The 21154-nt window shown below is 42.6% G+C and overlaps 1 protein-coding gene across 1 annotated transcript in view; it reads right to left on the bottom strand.

Annotated features, from left to right (window-relative positions):
- Positions 1-21154, bottom strand: part of LOC135464050 (calmodulin-regulated spectrin-associated protein 1-like) — a 49953-nt gene that overhangs the window by 5671 nt on the left and 23128 nt on the right. The window contains 13 exon segments of the mRNA XM_064741526.1: positions 470-633; positions 1342-1460; positions 2475-2570; positions 3491-3583; positions 8099-8140; positions 9834-10123; positions 11616-11695; positions 11697-11744; positions 14036-15442; positions 15921-17490; positions 17848-17935; positions 18282-18349; positions 18696-18852. Coding sequence (XP_064597596.1) covers positions 470-633; positions 1342-1460; positions 2475-2570; positions 3491-3583; positions 8099-8140; positions 9834-10123; positions 11616-11695; positions 11697-11744; positions 14036-15442; positions 15921-17490; positions 17848-17935; positions 18282-18349; positions 18696-18852 — 4222 coding nt within the window.

Genomic DNA, 21154 nt, shown 5'->3' with positions numbered 1-21154 from the left:
TACCCTCCCAACTCCCCACCAAAAATCTGCCTGCCAAAAATCTAACTTCGTATAACAAAGGTCGTTTTCTCTCTTATCTCATGTGGGTATGGTTAACTACATGTACCTGCTCCTGGTCAACTGTCTTGACCCCTTGGCTGTAAAATGTCAACAGGTACTTGTACAATGTCTTAGTACTTACAAATAGGATGTCTCAACTGCATATTTGTAGAATGTCTTGACCACTTATCTTTAGATTTTTTATACTTGCAAGCAGGAGGTCTCAACTACGTACTTCCAGAATGTCTCAATCACTTACTTGCAGAATATCTTGACCACTTATCTTTAGATTTTCTTGACCGCTTACTTGCAGAATGTTTTGACTACTTACTTGTAAAATGTCTCACCTGCTTACTAGTAGAATGTCTCCACCACTTAGTACTATTAAAACGTCTTGACCACTTATCTTTAGAATGTCTCAACCACTTACTTGTAGAATGTCTCGATGGCTTTGTTGGTCAGCTGTCTTGGTCCAGCCCCTGTTAACTTGAAGGTGAGCTCGGTATCAGGATCAAACGTGTACAGACCACGAAACTGACAGCCCGCACTGCGGAACAAGATCACAAAATGCTTGGCTTCTGATCGGCTCATCTCCTGAAATTATAGCCAGCGAGAAAATGATAAGTGATAAACTGCCCAATCATAATGGGACTACAAGTAATGAAACCACAGCTTTGATGAAAATAGAAATAGCATTTCTAAAAAGCAGCATTCATTTATTAAAAGGAATTCAAAATATAGAAATCAGAGCACACCCTACACGCACTAATGACACTGAGGAGCCTGCCTATAGTAGTGTGGACTTATGCAATAGAGTCTATTATTCACTCTTGCTTTTGAGATAACAATTTGATTTATGTTTTACGCCGTAGTCAGAGCATTTCACTTATACGACAGCGGCCAGCATTACTATGGTGAGAGTAGACCGGACAGAGCCCAGGGCAAACCCGTGGCAATTTGAGGGTAAACTGATAAACATAGTACTCCTGTATTAGAAGAGAACCATGGTCAAATCGGGCTTTGAACATGTCACACTGCATGAGTAAAAGTGGATGTATCCCATTTAATAAGTTTAACAGGAGCTGTGTCAGACATACGTCAGGTGCAGTGGGGATGGGAATGGGGAGGGGAGCGGAGGGGCGAGGGGGAGGGAGGGAGGTTAAGTACCAATTTAGGCTGCAGTCTATATGAATGGGCCATGGTTTTCCAAGGCTCTGCAGGCTCTGCTTGTAACCCTCGTATATATTCATCATGTATAGAAGAAGACTTGCAGATGTATCAATCGACATAACCATGTCTCACCTCCAGGACTTTATTCTTGATGTCTGTGTTAACTGTCCCCGCCAGACAAACATGGCTGATAGCATTCACGATGATATGACGGTTAGATTTCTGACTAGGCTTCACATACAACTTAGGACCTGAATAAAAAAAAAAACACACAAAAAAAAAAGACATTTCACTTAGACGTACAACACAGAAACAGTAAATTTATGCTGTTCTGTCCAATTTAATTTCGCTTTATAACTGAGACAAATCTGCGTTTGATTTTTATATATATTAAATTATACAGTTTCCGGGTCAAACAAGATAACCTTTCAGTCATCGCAGTTTGTTGTCAACTATACACAAGGCCATACCTAGAGTCACTTATATAGGCTCTGGGAAACGTCTGGGCTCCCAAATTTTTAGGTGCCCAAACTAAACAAGCTGTATTAAAAACTAACAAATAAATTAAACAAAAATTTGATAGTTTACCGATAAAAAAGTTAAGTTTCATATAAATTTGTTTCATTCACGGACTTAAAAGCTCTTCAAAAGCATCAGTTTGAGTTGCAGTTTTAAAATATCTTTATGAAGAGTCACAATGCGATCATTAAAGTTTGGGATCAGAACAACCATTTTTGATTACCATACATTTACTATACAGCCAAGAAGTTTCACAAAGACCAGAGAAAGGATGGAGAAAACTAAGATGATGAAGGTCTGTGACCTTAGCAAGTTCTTGAAGGAGAGAGATCTACGCTTACTGAACACAGCAAGACAGATCATCCCTAAATTAACATCAAAAAATCCCCAACATTCTTGAGAAATCAAATGATACAGCAGACTTTCTTTACCTTTACCTACAAGAGTTTGATCTGCAAAGTCCCCTATTATCCTTCACTTCCATGACTCACATGTGTACTGCGCAACCATATAAACAATGTAACATGAATGTCTGTGACAAAGTCAGTTATTACTCTGTTTCAACTCCCTCATAGTTATCTCCCTTAGAACTGGGCCTATTTTTAGAAAACTCTGCGAATCATTCTTTCGCCTCTTTTTTGCAGATCACATTGCTTGTGGCACTGTAGTTATTTTGGAAAAGCTAGTGGAAATATTGTTTACAAAATTTGGTGCACGCATTCCAGGACGACAAGCAGACAACTCACCAGCGTAATCTGACCCAGCTGCCGAGCCTGTCTCACTGTTACTGTCTGCTCCACGCGCTGAAGACGCCTTGCGATTCTGGTATCGTGCATACAAATCTGAAAAGTGAATGATGTCTGCATATCAGTGAGGGTACTCTGCCATCCTTTACTCGTATAACTCGCTGGTCTTAACGCTGCCCTAAAGAATTCTTCCCCTGAAATCACAGCAGTCAGGTTTGTGGTAGGAAGAACACAGAGTGCCAGGAGTAAACCACTGACCTTCGGGCATCTGACAAACCTCCTTACCCGAAGCCGCAACTAAAAAAAACTGTCATCTCATTGGACTGGTGCTAGAGGCTTGTGCTACATAGGAAAATGCATTCTTTGGTACCTTCAAATAGCAGTTCTTGCAGTTAGGTTGGTTTTGTTCCATTCAGACAACGGTCATTGTTCTGAGTTAGTTGGTCACAGAATGGTCCAGTTCCATACTTCAGTCTTTGTAGCAGTCCTCGAACTGTTCACATGTGTGACTTAGTTTTGGGTCACTTTTATTTCCATTAAAAATTGGTGAATCACCAGTCTTCATAGCTTTATCTACATGTACATACAAGTCACTTACAGTCACAGGACTCATTATTTCCGCGTGTCTTACGTGCGAAGCTTCGGTCATTTACCGTATTTGTCATCTGGGCTTGATTCTTCTTAACAGTGAACAAAATAGACTGGAGGCCTAAAAAAATGTTTGTCAGTTTAACTACTCGAGAAATAAGAATGTATTTTCGCTGATTGTTCATGGGATGATTGGTCTTCGGTCGAGCATATCAGGAGAAAAAAAAAATGGGTCCGTAAATTGGTCAAAGTGTTCAGTGTTGGTTCTATGTTGATATATAAATCCAGGAATGAAACAGGACACAAAAAATAAGACATCTACATGTATTATCATATTTTTGGCTAAACTGTTAGAATACATCGTAAATCCTGAAGAACTCATCAGTCAATAGGTGGGGGATTACTCTAGCAGATAAAGGTGTACCTACCTGGAGAGGGAGGTCGTCTGTGAGTCATACTCCCTGCGTACGGTAATGCTGTTCTGGGGTCGCCATCACTCGTGTCCATTAGGTGGCATGAAGCTAAAACAAGGGAGATAACCCATTAACAAGACAACTGGTGGTGGCAAAAGGCTCTGTACAGAACATACATGAACATTAAGTGTTAGCATGACAGGATTTGTATACATGTTGATAACAAAAGTTGAAAATTTGTGCACATCAAAGACAGGCATGCTCTTCATACCTACATGTACATGCATGTCAAACATGCTACATATGCCGATTTTAGTGACGCATTATTCCACATACAAATGTATTAAAAGTGCAGTGTGTATGTATGTACATATATGTATGCTTGGGGTTTAACCTTGTAATTTTTCAGTCAGGTGAAGCCGAGGAGTCATTAGGTGTGTGTACATATTTACATACACACAGTAAATGAAGGTCGTATGCGGAATTATTTGGGAAAATGATCCAAAATTTCATTAAAAAAAGTTATAAAATATTACTTTTGGATTCATTGCAGCAGGATATTGGCCTGCAAGCCTGACATGTACAAGTACCTTCCCAACAAACCTCAAAACACCTTTCTGAGATTACTGAATTTCACCTAAAGTTTGACATGCAAAAATGCAGGCTCAGAAACACATAAAAGGCCTTAAAATGATATTTTTGATGCTACCACTGAGTTTCTTCTGATAAGACTTTACTTTAAGTTCACAAAAAAGTGGCCCAATCAGGTGTCAGGAATGCCTTATTATTACTTCCTTGTAAATACAGTTTAGACAGAGTCACATGTAGGTTAGATAGTCACATGTAGGTTAGATAGAGTCACATGTAGGTTAGACAGTCAAATATAGGTTAGATAGTTACATGTAGGTTGGACAGAGTCACATGTAGGTTAGATAGAGTCACATGTAGGTTAGACAGAGTCACATGTGGGTTAGATAGTCACATGTAGGTTAGACAGAGTCACATGTAGGTTAGATAGAGTCACATGTAGTTTAGACAGAGACACATGTAGGTTAGATAGTCAAATGTAGGTTAGATAGAGTCACATATAGGTTAGATAGTCACATGTAGGTTAGATAGTCACATGTAGGTTAGAGAGAGTCACATGTAGGTTAGACAGAGTCACGTGTCGGTTAGATAGAGTCACATGTAGGTCAAACAGAGTCACATGTAGTTTAGGCAGAGTCACATGTAGGTTAGATAGTCACATGTAGGTCAGACAGAGTCACATGTAGGTTAGACAGTCACATGTAGGTCAGACAGTCACATGTAGGTTATACATATAGGTCAGACAGAGTCACATGTAGGTCAGACAGAGTCACATGTAACTTAGATAGAGTCACATGTAGCTTAGACAGAGTCCCGTGTAGGTTAGATAGTCACATGTAGGTTAGACAGAGTCACATGTAGGTTAGATTGTCACATGTGAGTTGGACAGAATCACATGTAGGTTAGATAGTCACATGTAGGTTACACTGAGTCACATGTAAGTTAGAGTCACACGTAAGATAGAGTCACATGTAAGTTAGATAGAGTCACATGTAGGTTAGACAAAGTCACATATAGGTTAGATAGTCACAGATAGGTTAGATAGAGTCACATGTAGGTTAGATAGTCACACGTAGGTTAGGTACAGTCACATGTAGGTTAGGTAGAGTCACATGTAGGTTAGATAGAGTCAAAATGTGCCATTGTTGAAAATTCAGGTTATATCTACCCTGCCTTAATGCCACAACTGTAAGATGTACTTGTGCCAGGTGACTAACTAACTTGTGCATCTATTGTATTAACCATTAACACTCAGTTTACACGTAACACAAACATGCATACTGACACATGGATCTCTCTGTACACTGTGTGTCACGCCAGACCTTTCCACAATAACATGCCACTTGTTAGAAATACACTGTATATGCACAAAGTTAGTTACAAAGCACAGTCTGGGTTTAGTATGGGTTCATGGTGCGAACTGGTCTTGGAAGGCAAACATCATTAATACAGTACTGTTATTTCGGACTGCATTTTCTACATCACAGACTGTAGGATATGGCTGAGATCAGAGCGGGTTCTGGTTCACTGATTGGTGCAGAGATGAAGAACTTCTCCAGCTTTTCCCGTGATAACTGATGACGAGTCAGATTTTACGGGCTTCAAATCGAAACATAGACCTCATCTTCAGGCATCTCATCACCAGGGATATAAATATACAAGCATGCAACTCATTTACAAGCTGACCACAAAATTATTTATTGACTTTATATCTGATTGGTCGTCAACATTATGAGAGTACCTGGAGAAAACCTGAGTGCCTCGAGGAAATCTGAGTGCCTGAAGAAAATCTAAGTGCCAGGAGAAATCTGAGTGCCCAAAGAAAATCTAAGTGCCAGGAGGAAACCTGAGTGCCTGGAGGAAACCACCAACTTTGCTGAAAACATGTAGCTGAGAAACAGTGACCTAAATCATCTAAGCCAGTGATGCCCCCGCCACAAAACTGATGATGTACAGGTGCATATGTTTATTTATTTGATTGGTGTTTTACGCTGTACTCAAGAATATTTTACTTATATGATGGCGACCGACAATATGGTGGGAGGAATTTGGGCAGAGCCCTGGGGGAAACCCACGACCATCTGCAGGTTGTTGGCAGATCTTCCCACTTACCGCCGTAAAGGAAGCCAGCAGGAGCTGGACTTGTACTCCCATCGACTGCATTGGTGAGCATGTATAAAGGTGTAATCTTTTGTAGAACAAGTGGTCATCATCATATCATACCACCATTAGCATACCACAACCTCACCACTAGCATACCACAACCCCACCACTAGCTCACTAATATACCAATACTTCACCATTAGCATACAATTAGCAAACAATCAGCTACATGTATTTTCTAACACTCCATTCATAGGATAAAATCCTAAACCCCAAAAAACCGCTCAAAACACCTTTCTAAGATTTGTACAAATCTGAAAATCAGGCAAAATGGGCGACTTTGTCATGGACGGAATATCTGGTCATGACAGTCATGACGGTCATGACAGTAGTGTTAGTTGAGATGTTGGTGTTGGTGACAGAGAACAAAGTTCATCAGAAATGCCCCCAATCATATATACGTGCGAGGTAACTTTCAAATATAACCAGCATATTACAGGTAAATTAACCAAACATGCACAACATATTAGGCAGCAATCCGTATAGGTTACATATATGTACACGTACAAACAAAAACAAAAAAATAACAAGCCACAAAAACAGAGCTTAAAAATACAAGGGATACACAAGATTTGTTAGATGCTGAACTAAAATGTTTTTACATGTACAACATGCTGGCCTGTGTACTTTGCATAACAACACAGGCTAACTGTTCCACAAAGTGGTTGACACGGGGCAGCCTAGCATCAATTGCATGTATCAGTTTAAACCAATATCAGAATTACATGTACAGTCCTTTGTAACACGAGAATGCACAGCACACAGACAAATGGGCTACTTGGACTGGGTTTAAATAAATAAATGAATAACATCGTGGAGGCTCAATAAGTTTACAGTCATGTTTAAATCAATATCCACACGTGTCTAGGTTTGTGAAGTCTCTATATTTACTTGGCGTTCCAGTAATCAAAATGTTGTTGCAAGATATTGTCATTATTGTCTCGAACAAGTCAACACAGCTAGAATGTCATTTAGCAGACAAGGCTGTTGTCAACGAACCTAGCGTTTTTGCGCTTTCAATACAGTGACCAAATGTACCTTCAACGTTGAAGAATGCACTTCTGTTATCATAGCAATGGCAAAATTAGATCTGCAAGAAGCCATTTTCATTAGAAAAAAGCTTTAGTCCTCGCCTGTTCCTATCGCCCACAAAAGTGTACAGGTATAGAATCGAGGACTACATGTGGCATCATAGGTGTAAAGGGGAGCAACTCCAGACACACACAGACTAAATGCTTTTTTCCTCTGTTACCTCCCTTGAATACACATGTACAGACTGAACTTCCGCAAGTTTTGTTTGGATGATCAACTGTGCAGAAGATCCGGTCCCGACAGAATATTGAATGAACAGGAAAATGCTGTTGAAACCCAATATTCTTGTAACACAGTAGACTGACATTATGCTTCACCAAGCTGGCAATGTTGACCGAAAATAATTTTCTCAAACTAAAATTATATTTGCAAAATGCAACATTGGTGATCGGTAGCGCCAGGACAGAATAGACTTAAAGTCAGAGTGATGGGGACAGGTAGATACCTGTAAGTGACAAGTACAAATAAAAATCCACATGTCTCCGTCACAGGGGGTTAAAAAGAAACATTTCTACGCTTGTATGACGCCAAGGAGTCATTAGCTGTATGTACATATAATGTGTCTTCTTGTGGCAGGATGAGTCCATAACACCACTGACGAATCATGCTGAAGGACGGGGTTTGATCTGGTTCGCAAATATTGTCTGTATCAGTAGGCTAGTCAAAAATACAAATTAAAACCAAGTTGAGACTTTTACTACTGCCCCTTGTGGAAGAGTCATAACCATATATCATTATGCAAAGTTAAGCCAATTAATTAGTATCTATCTATACACAAACCTGGTCGATAAAGCTTGCCCCGTTTGGGGGTGAGTCTACCCGCTGCAATCAGCAAACAAAGACGGGGCAAAATCAGTGAAAATCAGGTCCAAATGAGATAAACAAGAACAGTGGGGATACAACAGAGACTTTCTGTGAATGTGAGAGAAGAGCGGGCAGGAGATATTCAGTGTCTTCAATATTACTGGACAGTCAGAATGAGAAATTAGAATGCAGTATTCTGACATTTTCACCTATGCATCTTGTACATGTAGGAATTCGAGGAGATGATAAACATGTTGTCTGAGTATGAATGCAATGGATGAATAAGCAGTGTGAAAAAGGTAATGTCTGGCATAAAATAATTTAACTTACATGTGGAACTGAGACTCTCACGTAATGTAACACAACAGTGGGAATACCGGTAAGATTAATATGTCTTGTAAGAAATGTAACAGGGCAAACGGGAAAGATACATTCTTTTGAGGGATTCATAACAGAACATTTGTTACAGTGGTGGGAATGATATTTACTTCCCTTCACTCTGGCCTCTTGTTTCTACTGCAGCATAGCGGAATCATCCACAGTCAATGAAGCGCATATTTAAGTACTTATATTGTCCGGAGTTTCAATGAAAATGGAAGTTGATGACAAAAGCTAAGTCAAAAAGATCACAAGTTCCACACCATGGACCTGAGACAAGTCACAGCAGTGTGCATGGGCCACGTGTTTTGTAGTCAATGATTAGATTACAAATCATGAGGAATATGAAATCAATCCAAGCAGGACCACAAATGAAAACACCATTGGCAAATCCTAGATCAAACAAACTACAGCTGAACTAAACAAGAACACAAATGATACAGGAACTGAGAAACAGAACAGGAATTTCATGCTTTATGGGATCCCTTTATGTTATAGAGAACATTTTGTTTCTAACAAGGCAACCTTTATGAAAGGACCACAGATGTATTTGACCTCTGGGGACGCTTGCATCAAGGGATCGGAGGCTAAGATGACTGTAACTACTACCAAGGCACATGCTAAGAGAACATGTTACCATGATACTTGCAGTCAACTTCGGCTACAACTGCTTTGTGCAAGACCACCAAAAGCATGTTTGTCCAAAAGGACAGAATTGACAAGAAAATGTCTTGTCTTTAGTAAGCAAGCAAATGTTGGTTTTCTACAAGGTGTCAAATTACATCAGACTGAGCGAAGAAGGTAAAGGCCCACATGCCCATGATGCATTCAGATTAAATGCAGTCTACTTTATAAAATGCAGGTTAATTCTCCATGAAGAAGGGTAACTCATGCAGAAAAATAGGGAAGGGGGGGAAGGGGGGGGGGGGGGGAGAGAGAGAGGAGATGGAGCACTAGTTTCAAAGCCTGCAGACATGTCAGAGATGTTTGTGAGACATACATCTGAAAATAAACACAGTGATAATTTAAAGGTACAAAAAAAAATTCAATACGTAACTAGAGAAATAAATAAATGCTCAGGGATTGCCTACCAAAAAATCATAAATGTAAATGCTGAAATTTTAGAACAAGTACATGAAAGTGACGTTTAACTGCACATCACATAGAAAGTCATCACTCTTCACGTTAACGGCTTCACTGATAGTGCTAAAAACACCAAAGAATATAGACAGAAAGAAAACAAAAATAATTCACACAAATGAAAACATTTGAAACCAGGAAATTTATCACAAAACAGTCAAATGTGACAAAACTGTGACAAAAAATAGCTTACATGGCACTGGTGATGGTGTAGCCAGATCTCTGGCTGAACTTGTGTGCAGGTCATCGTGAGAGTTACCTGCCCTTACTGGGCCTCCACCATTCTGCTGGATGGGTGTTCGTGTCTTCACAATCATGGATTTGGGTCTGGGGCGATCGCGAGGACGCTCTTTCCTTGTGCGGACTTCATCACTGGAATCCTCTTGGTCATCCTTGGCCTTTCTCTCCTTGTACTTCTGGAAAATGGCATCTCGCCGGGCTCTCTCCTCTGCCTTGCGCTGCTCTGTTTCTTCCTGCTTCCGTCTACGAATTACATAGACATATACAAGTCTTGATTTTTTAAAATTTCCTTTCCAAGGGCTGTCCAACTCTGTATTTATGTACATGTATTTATTTGATTCGTGCTTACGGAGTACACAAAAAAGTTTCACTTATACAACAATGGCCTAAATCAGTAAAATTTAATTATGCGGTACTATTTTTATACTTCAGAAATATATATTCCATCATCAAATCTGAACTACAGGCAAAAACTTCACATAAAAAGTTGACAAGCTTCCATGTCTAAATGGTGTGAAATCCATGCGAGTTAAGACTTGACCTGTTCGTTCTATCATTTTGAAGATTGTTCATCTTGACACTTGGGATTTCCCAATGCTATGACAGTACACGAACCTTCCGTGCACAATTCATTCTCCTCCCATTACCCTTAATGCCACATCTACTGCACCGCCCTCCTACCATCAACTCCTCTTCTCATATCCTTCACCATTTTCCACTCTTGCCACCCCTACATTCTCTCATCCATACTGATCTATTAACAAGTCACTCTTCTTCTCTTACCTAAATTCTCACTCATTCCTCAACTTATCTATATCCATATATGTCTTTATTTATCTGTAAAATTTTAGAATATCTGCAAGAATATTTTGCTTATATGCCTGCATCCAGCATCATGGCAGGACATCACAAATTACAGATGTACATCTACCTACAGAGATGCGAACACATCAGTAAACAGATACACTTATACCTACAGCTGCACACTGAGATGACATGACAACAGTAACAAATGTACCTACAGCTGTACACTGAGATGACATGACATCAGTAACACATGTACCTACAGCTGTACACTGAGATGACATGATGTCAGTGACACATGTGCCTACAGCTGTACACTGAAATGACATGACATCAGTAACAAATGTACCTGCAGCTGTACACTGAGATGACATGATGTCAGTAACCAATGTACCTGCAGCTGTACACTGAGATGACATGACATCAGTAACACATGTACCTACAGCTGTGCACTGAGATGACATGACTTCAGTAACACATGTACCTACAGCTGTACACTGAGATGGACATGATGTCAGTAACACATAACCTACAGCTGTACACTGAGATGACATGACATCAGTACCAAATGTACCTGCAGCTGTACACTGAGATGACATGACATCAGTAACAAATGTGGGAGGAAAGCGGATAGGTGTTCTATTAAATCCCAGATGTACACATACATTTGAGCACTATGTTCATGTATTGGTGTCTGCTACAGTTGCATGGAAACGCAGAAACCTCTCTGAGTTAACATATTTAAACAAATCCATGACACAAACAATGAGTACAGCTGGCATTACAGACTACTGATGATCTGTGACAACCCTTCTGCTGAGATGCATCGAACATCAGTCTGTCCTTCACACTGTACGCTCCTCCGTAACTGCCCGCTTCCCTCACAGCATCCCACCACCAAGCTCTGGACTTCATTCCCAACTCAGCTTACCGTTCTTTCTCCCTCCTCTCCGCCTCAGCCTGTTCTTTCTCTTGCCGCTTACGCTCCTGCTCCTCCCGACGTTTCTGCTGGTAAGTGTAGCATTTTCTCACGCTTCTTCAGCATCTCATCCTCCAGGGACTGGAAAGAGGAAAACACAAAAATATCAGCACTGTGTACTGGATGGAAAATCTGCTCACTGATCACAGTGGAAAACACAAAATATCAGCACTGTGTACTGGATGGGAAATCTGCCTCACTGATCACAGAAGAAAACACAAAATATCAGCACTGTGTACTGGATGGGGAAATCTGCCTCACTGATCAAGAGGAAAACACAAAATATCAGAACTGTGTACTGGATGGGGAAATCTGCCTCACTGATCACAGAGGAAAACACAAAATATCAGCACTGTGTACTGGATGGGGAAATCTGCCTCACTGATCACAGAAGAAAACACAAAATATCAGCACTGTGTACTGGATGGGGAAATCTGCCCTCACTGATCACAGAGGAAAACACAAAATATCAGAACTGTGTACTGGATGGGGAAATCTGCCTCACTGATCACAGAGGAAAACACAAAATATCAGCACTGTGTACTGGATGGGGAAATCTGCCTCGCTGATCACAAAGGAAAACACAAAATATCAGCACTGTGTACTGGATGGGGAAATCTGCCTCACAGAGCACAGAGGAAAACACAAAATATCGACCCACACCCTCTACAGATATCACCTTTCTTAATTACGCTTTTGCTTCTTCTTACCCACAAGGTAGTATAAGAATTATGATGCATGACATGTTGAGTTTATGCTTCACCTTTCACTTCCATAAATATTTCTACCATTCAAACTTCACTATACAAGATAAATGAATGTGTACATGTATGACTTTTTGGAAACAATCACCACACAGTACCATCTACATGTATTTACTTGCAGTTCCAATGAATACAAGTTTTCCATTTATTTATGTATTCATCTGATACATTGATTGACTGATTGACTAATTAGACTGATTGATTGATTTGATGGTGGTTTTAAGCTGTAGTCAAGAATATTTCTCACTTTATACAATGGCAACCAGCATTATGGTGGGAGGAACCAAGCAGAGCCCGGGTAGAAACATACGACCATTCGCAGGTTGCTGGCAAGACCTTCCTAAGTACCCGTGCCTAGCAATATTTCACTTATACGACGGCGACAAGCAATTATGGTGGGAGGAAACCGAGCAGGGCCCAGGGGAAATGCACAACCATCCACAGGTTGTTAGCAGACCGTCCCACGTACAACCGGAGAACATCAACCACCAATTAACATCAAATAAGCCAGTCGGTTACAATTTATTCTTTCACGAGGACAATATTTATGGTGTTAAAACGTTAAGAAATTAATTGTGTTTCAATTGTCAGCTTACCCTCCTGTGATATATAGAAGTGAAAAAAAAAACTACAAATCGATACTACTCAGGTATTGAAGTGTCACAAAACTTCCAGGATATTCAAGCATATCAAAACATGTACTAAAATAGAAATGAAACGTGACTTTTGACAGTTTGATCATTATAGTGGAATACTGAATTGAAAAGACTAGGACCTCAGCCCTTTGGGCAAGTTGAGTGTAAAAGGATACGAGATGTACATGTCATCTTGAGTTCCTTAAAGTGGATTTGGTGAACACAATTCTTTATGTCCACATCATTCAAAACATAATGTCGTGCTGGGGGCCTCAGTGGCTCAGTCGGTTAGCGCACTAGCACAGCGTAATGACCCAGGAGCCTCTCACCAATGCGGTCACTGTAAGTTCAAGTCCAGCTCATGCTGGCTTCCTCTCCGGCTGTACGTGGGAAGGTCTGCCAGCAACCTGCGGATGGTCGTGGGTTTCCCCGGTTTCCTCCCACCATAATGCTGGCTGCCGTCGTTAAGTGAAATATTCTTGAGTACCGACGTAAAACACCAAATAAATAAATAATGTCATCCTGGATATATTTATTTATTTTATTTGATTGGTGTTTTACGTTGTGCTCAAGAATATTTCACTTACACGACAGCAACCAGCATTCGGGGGGGGGGGGGAAGAATCGGGCAGAGCCTGGGGAAACCTACGACTATCCGCAGATTTCCTGCTGACCTTCCATGTACGGGGCTGGAGCTGGATTTGAACAGCGACCACTCTGATCATTGGGTCACTGCCCCATGTTTGCGTGCTAACCCCTACAAGTGAGTACATGTATGGTGTGACAGTTCAATCAATATTTAGCAATAATGTTGTAGTTTAATATTTAAACGATATTTTACTTACATGAGTAACAACAATACATACATATAGGAAATACATTTTTTTATGATGTGGCGGTAAAATGTGATCAGTGATTCATTCAAGAAAGTATTAAAGGCAGATGTGAACAGTTATGAATACAAGCTACTGACCTTGGTAATGGAGGTGTTGTCTTCACCAACAACAAAGCCTATCCCTGACGTGTTAGCATCAGACTGGCTGTGTGTAGACTGAGGAGAGGCCGAGTGCCCAGACATGTCCGAAGCCTCGTTCCCATTCCCCGATGTTTCAGGGCGTTCTGATAAGTTTGCCCGCACATAAGATTCCTCCTTATGACGGTCTTTGCCGAGTTTGGGCTTTGGTCGTTTTGGCGTTTCTTCGCCGAATGAAATGAAAAATCCTTCGTTTCCTCCAGCGGAGCTGTGCTCATCATTTTGAACCGGCTGGCTTTCAGGGGTGTGATAAGAGTTACTATCTGCGTATGCACAAGGAGTACCGTGTGACTCACTTTGAGGTTGAACTGCTGTTAAATCCGCCTGAACTCTGTCATCAGCCGCTGAGGTCACTCTCTCTTGTACTGGCTCTTCAGGTAAGTTAGACATGGTGTAAGGGTTCACGTTGTCCCCCACATTTTGGAATGTGTGCTGGTGAGGCCTAGGTACACCAGCAGAGCCTGGGGCAGTGTGGGGGTGAGAGTGAGATGTCACTGTGCACGTGCCACTGTACTGGGGATGGGGTTGGTAGCCAGAGACCCCAGGCACAGGGGCCTGGTATTGAGCCCCTGAGGAAGAGGGCGGCAGGTATGGCTGTGAAGGAGCACCTTGCACGTGCATGAGGAATGGGGCAGCTCCGGCCGGTCCTGGGTAAGGTGGACTCTGCTGATACATCTGCTGGTACATGGGTGGGGACTGAAGGCTGAACGGCGGCTGCGGTGGGATGTACCCTCCAGCAGAGTACTGACTTGGGGAGGTGTATGCACCAGACGCCGGAAAGTTCACAGGAGGTTGACTGTGCATCACAAACGGTGCTGGGGCACCTTGCTGTGCTTGAGGATGAGCCGCGGGTGGGCTGGTGTATGCCTGGGTGGCGGAGGCTTCAGTCTGACCCTGCCACAGAGAGGCGGGAGGCGGCACTCTCGATGGCTGACCTGTGTGCCCATTCTGTCCAGCCACAGCCATGGACTGGGCCGGGGAAACAACTGGGCCAATAGGTTCCGCTGAAGTCTTTTTTAACTGTTCTTGCTTCAACGAAAGCCTCATAATTTCACCCTGTAGTTCTGACAAGCTGTGGTTCAGCTTATCTAGCGAAGAGTTATACTCGTCATAATTCTCTATTTCTTTGCCTTGCTCGTCCTTGGACAGAGCTGGTATATTTCTGGGGGATGAAGTCATAGGAATAGGTGATGAATGAGGGAAAGGCTGACTGTGTTTATCCAGAGGAGGAGTCGTTTTCGGTGCTCCTGTGGGGTCAGGCTGATGATACGGAGGGGGGTGTTGATCTGAATTTAGTGTCACCTCTGCCCTGAAACAGCTCTCGCTGTAAAGGAGAAGCCCTGGCATCTATGAGAGGGGAATCTGTATTTCTTTTGTCTACCGGTGGTGTCACCCTTGAGTCGATAGGTGGGCTTACCCGGGTATCTTTGGGAGGGGTCATTCTCGCGTCTAAGGGAGGGGTTGTCCTTGTTTCAACAGGTGAATTTGTTCTCAGCTCTGAAATTGTGTTGTTGTTCTTGAGTGTGAAGGTGGGACAGGTTGTGATTCTAGCGGAGGTGTTGCTCTCAAGTCTTGTGGAAGCGTAACTCGGGGCACAGCTGAAGTTTGACCCGAAATGTCTGAGGAGTGCCTGTATTGTTGTAGTGCCTGATTAGCAACTGCAGGTATTTTACCAGGCCCTAGCTCACCTCTGCTGCCGTAGTCAGCGTTCTGATCACTGAACCATTTTTTCCTCACATTTTCTATGGTGTTCTGAATGTCTTCTCTAGAGAAAGTCCTAGCTGGTCGTCCTGATCCAGCACTAGGTAGGTTTGTCTCAGCTAACGTTTTCGCTATAGTTGGGCTGGGATGTGGACATGGCCCCCACAGCCCCGGGAATAGGCGAGACACGACCTTCTGCTGACCTGGTCATGTGAGCCTCTGGTTGTTCTTGGATGGAGTTCTCTTTGCCATCTCGCTTAGACAACACCTGAAGAAAAGCTGCTTTCCCTAGCCGCTGTCGTTGTTTACTCTTCTGAAGCTCCATCCTGTGTTTTTCACGCTCGATCATACGACGCTTCTCCTCAAGTTTTCGTCGCACATGCTGCAGTTCAGAGGCTGACGGTTGCGAAGACTCCCCATTTTCAATGCCTTGTTCGGAGCTCGTCCCTGCCATCTGCATCCTCTGTGCATTTTGCTGCCAGGTCGTCTGGTTTGGTAATGCCGCAAAGCTGGTTTTCTTCTCAGGCTTACCTGCGTTTCCTTCTGCTTGCTTCCTCTGGAATGCAGCCTTGAGGGACGTTCTATTACCACTGTTTCCATTTGAATCATGCCCATGCTGCATGAACACAAAGCCTGAATTGTCATACTGACCCACATCATGCAGCTTTTTTATCTGGGCAAAGCTTGTGGTATGAACCACTCCTTTATCACTGCCATCGGTTATTATGAGTGGGGCTTTGCTAATGTCACCAAGCTGTTGACCAACAGGTAAACTAATTGGTCTCTCATCAGTCGACTGTAACACTCTCAGTGGGGACATTTCTTTAGGAACTGCAGACTCTCGACTCTTGTGATCCAGGTGAATCTTCTGAGACTCATGGTCAGAGAACTCACCTGAGCTTCTGTTGCTGGCAACGCTGCTTTGGCGGCTGCGTTTCTGAACCTGTGCGACGTACATGGGGTCTTGTTGATCCAGGCTCTCAGACACAACAGGGATGCCAGCCGCCTCTGCTGCCTGAGGCGTGCTTGCCACGTCTGGTATTGTGTAGCTGTGTGAGGGGACAGGCCCTTGCACTGGGAGCTCCTGGGAAGACATCTGGTCATCTGGTAAGGGTGTTACAACCATATCATCCGGGGACGAGCTGTTTGAGCCTGAACTTACACGAACAGACAAGTCAGCGGACTGCATTGTCGAGGAAGATGGTTTCGGTTCTGGCAACATGCGGGCCTTCCTCACGGCCTGGTTGGATGGTTTGCGGGATGCCGCATCGCCTCTCTCCTCGGCTTTACTATGGTTGGACCCCTTTTCCTTGGACGCCCTGAGCCGTGCGGGCATAAGAGGGTCACCCTTGACCGAGTGCACTGAGCTCCGCAGACCCATCTGGTTGGACATCTGTGTGCTAGTGCCTGTGGATGAGATGCTCAGGATCTCAAGATTGTCGTGATCTTTGCCGGGGGAGCCTCTGTGCTGCTGGGGCGAGCTGGACAGGCTAGCTGCCCCGTCTATGTCCAGGCTCTCTGCCAGCCCATCCAGGTCCACTGAGCGGCATGTATCGAGGACGTCACTGTCAATGCTGACGTTGGCCAGGAGGTTGCTGCCCTGACTCTGACTTGTAACCCCAGGGCTGTACTCTGTCGCTAGTGGGTTGTCCCTCTGCTGGATGCTCTGTGGTGCCGGCTTTCGACCAGGTCGTCTGCAAAACAATCAGATAAACAATACAACAATGACTGTAATATAGCCATCTTTTTCCCGTCTGCAGCCATGTCCATTGTGTCAACATAATTTTGCTGTTTGATCATAGACTAAAAACAACAAGTTCTTCTGAAACTTAGCAGCTTTTTGCATTTTAGTAAATTTATATCAAACGTTCTTAAAATTGGTATGTGATCAATATTTCTAGAAAAGAGCTGCCTCTGCTCGCCTCAAAAGGATACTGTGAAAGAACACACTGTTGAAAAAAGCTGTCAGCTACTCTTGACAAAACACGTCTTAGGCATCATGAAATTTATCATTACATCCGTCAAAAAAAACATGTGCACGACAGCCAGACCTTTCTTGTGGCACCGGTGGGGCGTCTTCCTGCCAGGCCAAGATGGAGTGATGGGCAGCCTGAGCCCCGGAGCGTGTTCCTGCAGCATCTGCCAACACAAGGTTAACATATTCGTTTAGTGATTTGATTGCTGATTAACCTGAAATTCAAGAGTTTGTCACTTGCATTATACATGTAGGTACGTCAATTTTATACATGTAGGTACGTCAATTTTATGCATGGAGGAAGCAGAGTATATGTAAATCTTCCACAGCTGTAGAAGGTCACAAGAGAAGAGAGGAAAACCAAAAAAAAAAGACTAAATACTGGCACAGACTGTCAACACAAAGTCATCATAATGTACTTGCTGTAAGAATCCCTCCCCGCTCTTCCTTACACCCCCCCCCACACACACACACACAAAAAAACAGTCAGTGATGACGATTCAAGCTTACCTTGATGGTGACCATCCTCCTGGTTAACTCTCTTTGGTAACAACACCTGTCGGGCAGGTAAATTAGACCTACAACATGCAAACAGGGCGGGTTGAATACAGGACGATTACACCGGGACATCTCATCTCAGTAAAAGGAGGTTTTTTACATGCGGCTTTGGAGACACAAAAAATGTTCTTTATGTTCTTCTGAAAGTGGATTTTTATGTACAAACAAACCTTAAATGAAATGCAGTACAATGTCTATCTTCCTACAACACACAAGCCCTGATTACCCTACTAAGTTATATATATCGAATTTGTGTTTAATGCTGTGCAAAGAATTTTTGGCTAAAACTGTGTTTTCAGAAATAAAAGTTTGTATATCTATACCACTTATATCTTTAATCATTTTTGGATAAGAAGAGGGACGTACGTTGGACTGGGGGGCACCCGAGTCAGATCTGGTGGGGAAGAGGGAGATTCGTCAGTGTGAGATTTGTGAAAGCTCCTCTTGGTCACCTCGCTGATTGGCACTGGTGTCTTGCTAGCGCTGGAGAGACGGGCAGCCGTTGAGGGTCGTGTTGACGTACCTGGGGAAGTAGCGGACAGAGTGGAGATTTACATATAATTACCGTTCATCAGAAATACAAAATTCTATCCTTAAAGACATCACTTTTGGTGGAGAAAATTACATTTTTCCCCGTAGTATGTAATCCTACATGTACCTATCCAACTAACCTCAAAACTATCTCTATGAAGATTAATGTAGTCTTAAAAATTACACAAAATGTCAACTTTCGTCCTGAACGGAATTAACAGGAATTAATAGGTCACTAATCGCAACTTTTGAAAAACAAATCTTGCAAATTTGCAAACAATATGTATCTGTACAGTAAAGTATAAATGATTCTTCGTACCAAAAATTTATTCTGCTTCTCTGAATGGTGTTTTTAATCAGACCCAAGAGTAATATGCGGTTAAAATTCTTGTTGTGATGTTTACATATTATTGGGCTTTTCAGCACAGTGGGCCAAATGCATGTTAACATGAGTGGATACATAGAACATTTTGTGTAATCCATGAATTTATTACCCGCTCACTCTATAGGCTTTGTAATGTAAACCAGTAACTTAAAGTCATGGAAAAGTAAACACATGAGTATGTTCTTCAGTAGATGGTCTAACCATGTGAGAGAAATGCAAAATCCGTGCTACAATTACAAATAAATTGGCTAAAGTGAGCACAGCAGCTGTCCCAAAAATGACAAGAAATAGGGTATTTCACTTCATTTTAACATGCAGTCATTTCATGCTTGGGCAACTACTTGCTGTTACCTGGGTAATCACCAATACCTGGGCAACTACTTGCTGTTACCAGGGTAATCACCAATACCTGGGCAACTACTTGCTGTTACCAGGGTAATCACCAATACCTGGACAACTACTTGCTGTTACCAGGGTAATCACCAATACCTGGGCAACTACGTGCTGTTACCTGGGTAATCAACAATACCTGGACAACTACTTGCTGTTACCTGGGTAATCACCAATACCTGGACAACTACTTGCTGTTACCTGGGTAATCACCAATACCTGGGCAACTACTTGCTGTTACCTGGGTAATCACCAATATCTGGACAACTACTTGCTGTTACCAGGGTAATCACCAATACCTGGACAACTACTTGCTGTTACCTGGGTAATCATCAATATCTGGACAACTACTTGCTGTTACCTGGGTAATCACCAATACCTGGACAACTACTTGCTGTTACCTGGGTAATCACCAATACCTGGACAACTACTTGCTGTTACCTGGGTAATCACCAATACCTGGACAACTACTTGCTGTTACCTGGGTAATCACCAATACCTGGACAACTACTTGCTGTTACCTGGGTAATCACCAATACCTGGACAACTACTTGCTGTTACCTGGGTAATCAACAATACCTGGACAACTACTTGCTGTTACCTGGGTAATCACCAATACCTGGACAACTACTTGCTGTTACCTGGATAATCACCAATGCCTGGGCAACTACGTGCTGTTACCTGGGTAATCAACAATACCTGGACAACTACTTGCTGTTACCTGGGTAATCACCAATACCTGGACAACTACTTGCTGTTACCTGGGTAATCAACAATACCTGGGAAACTACTTGCTGTTACCAGGGTAATCACCAATATCTGGACAACTACTTGCTGTTACCTGGGTAATCACCAATACCTGGGCAACTACTTGCTGTTACCTGGGTAATCACCAATACCTGGACAACTACTTGCTGTTACCTGGGTAATCACCAATACCTGGGCAACTACATGCTGTTACCTGGGTAATCAACAATACCTGGGCAACTACTTGCTGTTACCTGGGTAATCACCAATACCTGGACAACTACTTGCTGTTACCTGGATAATCACCAATGCCTGGGCAACTACGTGCTGTTACCTGGGTAATCAACAATACCTGGACAACTACTTGCTGTTACCTGGGTAATCACCAATACCTGGACAACTACTTGCTGTTACCTGGGTAATCAACAATACCTGGGAAACTACTTGCTGTTACCAGGGTAATCACCAATACCTGGACAACTACTTGCTGTTACCTGGGTAATCAACAATACCTGGGCAACTACTTGCTGTTACCTGGGTAATCACCAATACCTGGACAACTACTTGCTGTTACCTGGGTAATCAACAATACCTGGGCAACTACTTGCTGTTACCTGGGTAATCACCAATACCTGGACAACTACTTGCTGTTACCTGGGTAATCACCAATACCTGGGCATCTACTTGCTGTTACCTGGGTAATCACCAATACCTGGGCAACTACTTGCTGTTACCTGGGTAATCACCAATACCTGGGCAACTACTTGCTGTT

The sequence above is a fragment of the Liolophura sinensis genome, chromosome 3 (genome assembly GCF_032854445.1).
Source record: "Liolophura sinensis isolate JHLJ2023 chromosome 3, CUHK_Ljap_v2, whole genome shotgun sequence".
Lineage (NCBI taxonomy): Eukaryota > Metazoa > Mollusca > Polyplacophora > Chitonida > Chitonidae > Liolophura > Liolophura sinensis.
Note: the sequence above shows the minus strand (reverse complement) of the source record. Positions and strands in the feature narration are given on the sequence as shown.